The sequence below is a fragment of the Monocercomonoides exilis genome (assembly GCF_001643675.1).
Source record: "Monocercomonoides exilis strain PA203 chromosome Unknown scaffold34-1095894, whole genome shotgun sequence".
NCBI lineage: Eukaryota > Preaxostyla > Oxymonadida > Polymastigidae > Monocercomonoides > Monocercomonoides exilis.
In genome coordinates, this window is record NW_027150579.1 from 858186 (window position 1) to 861732 (window position 3547).

Below are 3547 nucleotides of genomic sequence, written 5' to 3' on the forward strand. Positions count from 1 at the left end.
CAATGCGTTCTCAAGATTCTTGAAATATTTATTTCATTCGAAGAATTCTTTGAATGAAAATGACTGCGATAAGAAACAAGAGATAAAAGAGAAAGAATTTGAAAAAGAAGAAGACAACACTGATGAAAATTTTAGATGAGAAATCAAATGATCAATCACATCTAATAATGGCTCAAAGGACGGCAACATTTTTTTTATCACCAATTCTTTGTTCTTAAGGAGATGAAAACGATGTTCTGAAGAAGCAAATACTGATGAATAATAGCAACACACAGCTCCTTCGCCCTCCCTCTTCAATGCCATCGTCTCATGCCACGGCATCACTCACTGTTCGTCCCCCAGCAGCATCTCAAAGCAAATCGTCACTTCTTCCTCATTCCTCTTCAGCTGCCGCCAAACCTACACCACCAGCAGCCGCACCATTTGGAACAGCACCCTCTGCCCTTCTTTCTTTGTGACTTCCTTCTGCGCAGTCTCCTTACGTTGCCTCATCCCAACCAATGCTCTCATCCATTCTCACGCAGACGCTACAGAAAGCGCACTCACCCTGCAATGCAGTTCCTGCTCACACTCTTCACAGTCACTCTGTATTCATACAACGATAGAGGCAGTTTTAGGCAAGCTGCATTACGCATATCCAGAAGCCTCAGGTACAACAAGAAGAAGTCGTTGAACTAGCATGCCTCCAGCACAGAAGCAAACGGTGGCAGACAATACCCCGATAGATGGAATGCATCTTAAAAGATTCGAAGCAGCAGTGCCTGTGGCATCTTCGGATTACACACACTCACACATACAGAAGAGACTCCATTTGATCAGACGTGATATTACTACAAGCTGTCCCTGATGATGAAGACGAAGACGAAGACGAAGAAATTGATGTGTTGCCATTGTAAATGATACAAAACAGCATTTTCATTTCGTTTTTCCGCTTCCCTCTCTACTTCTGCCCGGTTGTTATTCTTCGGAAACGACAGAAACACAGATGCAACCCCATCCACCATCTCCTACTTCAACCACTCAAATTCCTCAAAAACCTTCTTGATCTTCTTCATCGAAGCTCCTTCTAATAGCACCGTGTTGATGCACTTCCGGCACATCCGGAACGACACCATCAGGAAGTTCTCGCTCTCTTCCATCGGCTGCTGCGGCAGCACCACTTCAAACAGCACCGTGAAACTGTACAGGAGGAACAACAATTCGTCTCCCATGAACTCCTCCCGCACAAGCTTCTCAAACAGCCACATTTCCTCAAAGTTCAACGTGAAAAGCTTCTTCCCCGTGGGTCATTCCCTTCCAGATTGCATTCATTTTCTTCTAATCCTGCTGCTTTTGCGCAAGCGCCTTATGCTGCTTCTCAATCACCTTCTTTTATACCTCCTTCAGCTCACTTAACGTCTGTTTCTACACTCTCATAATCACCATCAGCATCTTCGTTTCCTTCTCCATCTTGTTCATTTTCTACCTCACTGTTGCATCTGCTCGTACGCTACAACCTCTGCCATTGGACCCAGAACCGTTCTTCTCCAACGTCTTGCCGATTGCAAATCTCGTTCACTCACTTCCACCACCTCCTCCGCCATCGATGCTTGCTTATCCCACAACGCTAACCTTGCTGCACATTTTTACAACAACCTTTTCCCCATTCAGGTGTGACCCAAGCATCACAGCACTTCCATTTTTGTTGATCTCTGTTAACTTCTCCTGGCAGTTTTCGCACAGCCCCAACGGCAGAATCAACAAAGCCAAAGATAGAACCACCAGCTATACGCACAAATTAATGAAGAAGATATGGCAATTGTGACCCCCCGACCAGCCAGTTACCGCTTTCCATCCACACTCGCCACTCCTCCTTTACTTACCCCAGCACTACTTCTACTTCACCTGCTTCACTTCTTTCACCTCTGCGTTGTTCTTCTCGCTCAGCTCCTGAATCTTTCTCTGATTCGTCCGGTTGATCTTGTCCTTCTCCTGCAGCCGCTCCGCCAGCTCATTCGTATGCTTCGATATCCGTTTATCGTTTCAAATCTTCTGCAGCAGCATGTTGAACTCCAAATACCTCTTCTTCATCTACGACTTTGCTTCTACATGGTTTTTCTAAACTTCAATTCATCCTCCTCCTTATTTTTCTTCTTCTTCTTCCTCTTCTTCCTCTTCTTCCTCTTTTATTGATGAAGATCCATTGATTGAGTGCGAATTTTGCCCTAACACAGTTCGCTTCAACGATTACATCGAGCATCTCTCACAGTTCCATCCAGACGTAGCTGGTATCACCTCCACACTTTCCCATCATTCATCGTCCTCATTGTCTTCCTCATCGTCTTCCTCATCACCTTCTTCTTCATCTTCCTCTCTGTCCCTCTCCCCCATACCTTCACAAACCCCTCCTCATCTTCCTCATGATCCTTGTTCTTCTCCTTCCGCCCCTTCCACCCCAATCGCTTCCCATACCCCTTTACTTCGCACTTCTCCTGCTCTTTCTTCTTCTGCCCTTAGAACAAGAACAAAAAGAAAACCTCCGCTTCCGGACAAACCTTCTTCGTATTCTTCCTCTTCTTCTTCTTCTTCTTTTTTTTTTTTTTTTTTTTTTTTTTTTACTTCAGTCAACAACTCGTTTTATGAACTGTTCCTATCTATTCCACTGTTGAATGTTTTTCTGTTAAGCACTTTTGAGTCTCATGCTCCTCAAGCCACACAATAGACATTCAGTCAGATCTTCACATCTCTCTGCAGGCAGTGCATGTTCATTGTGCTGCCAACAATTCCTGACTCGCTCTGTTTCTTTTTGTTAGGCACACTCATTGCCTTGATGATGGGTTAAACAACATCTGTGTCTTCTGGTGAACGGGAAGAGAGGAAAGCACACATCACAGCGGAGCGGGTGAAGAAGTCTACAGCATTTATGTGTTTGTATGCGCATATTAATTCGATGAAGAGGCGTGCATTACGCTATCACCGATGCTCTGCATGCGAAAAGTGGTGATTGTGGAGCTGATGTTTTATCGGAGTGCATTTCTGCTCTTTTCCCTTCGACAGAGCTTGAGCTGCATTCAACCGCGGCTTCTGCAGATGTTTGTGCTCATTTTAGAAAAGATGGACAAAGGAAACAGCAAGAAGGATAGCAGCAGCATAGTTTGGTGCGTGAATGCAAAAGATGAAATGAATGGCTTTTTTCTGAAAGCAGATGAAATTTTTTAACGAGCGCTGCCGCAGTTGGCATCAACATCAACATCAGCATCAGCATTTAATGATGTGTCTCATGTGAGTGAGTCGTTCTAATTGTCATAGGAGACAAGGTAGTCTTATCTGACGCATTCATTGTTTGAGACCAGTGCACTTTCACAGGAATCATCACTGGAGTCGTTTTTGGAGCACACGGAGGCAGAAGAGGAACAGGAAAGGAAAAGGAAAGAAAAAAGAAGACACAGAAACAGAATGAGATTCAGATGGAAGCGAAGGGGAAAAAGAGGAAGGGGAAATGAATGGATATATTTGCGATCTGAATACGATGTCTGCTTATCCATCGATTGCTCGTGCCATCCTCTTT

At 44.4% G+C, this 3547-nt stretch overlaps 2 protein-coding genes across 2 annotated transcripts; one reads left to right on the top strand and one right to left on the bottom strand.

Annotated features, from left to right (window-relative positions):
- Positions 1–254: 254 nt before the first annotated feature.
- On the top strand, positions 255–458 carry MONOS_6239 (uncharacterized protein; the record flags this gene model as incomplete). The annotated part of the gene is made up of 1 exon (XM_067876456.1): positions 255–458. One exon carries the CDS (start codon positions 255–257, stop codon positions 456–458), a length of 204 nt encoding a protein of 67 aa, XP_067724224.1.
- Positions 459–1007: 549 nt separating this feature from the next.
- Positions 1008–1247, bottom strand: MONOS_6240 (uncharacterized protein; the record flags this gene model as incomplete). The annotated part of the gene is made up of 1 exon (XM_067876458.1): positions 1008–1247. One exon carries the CDS (start codon positions 1245–1247, stop codon positions 1008–1010), a length of 240 nt encoding a protein of 79 aa, XP_067724225.1.
- Between the last annotated feature and the right edge of the window lie 2300 nt (positions 1248–3547).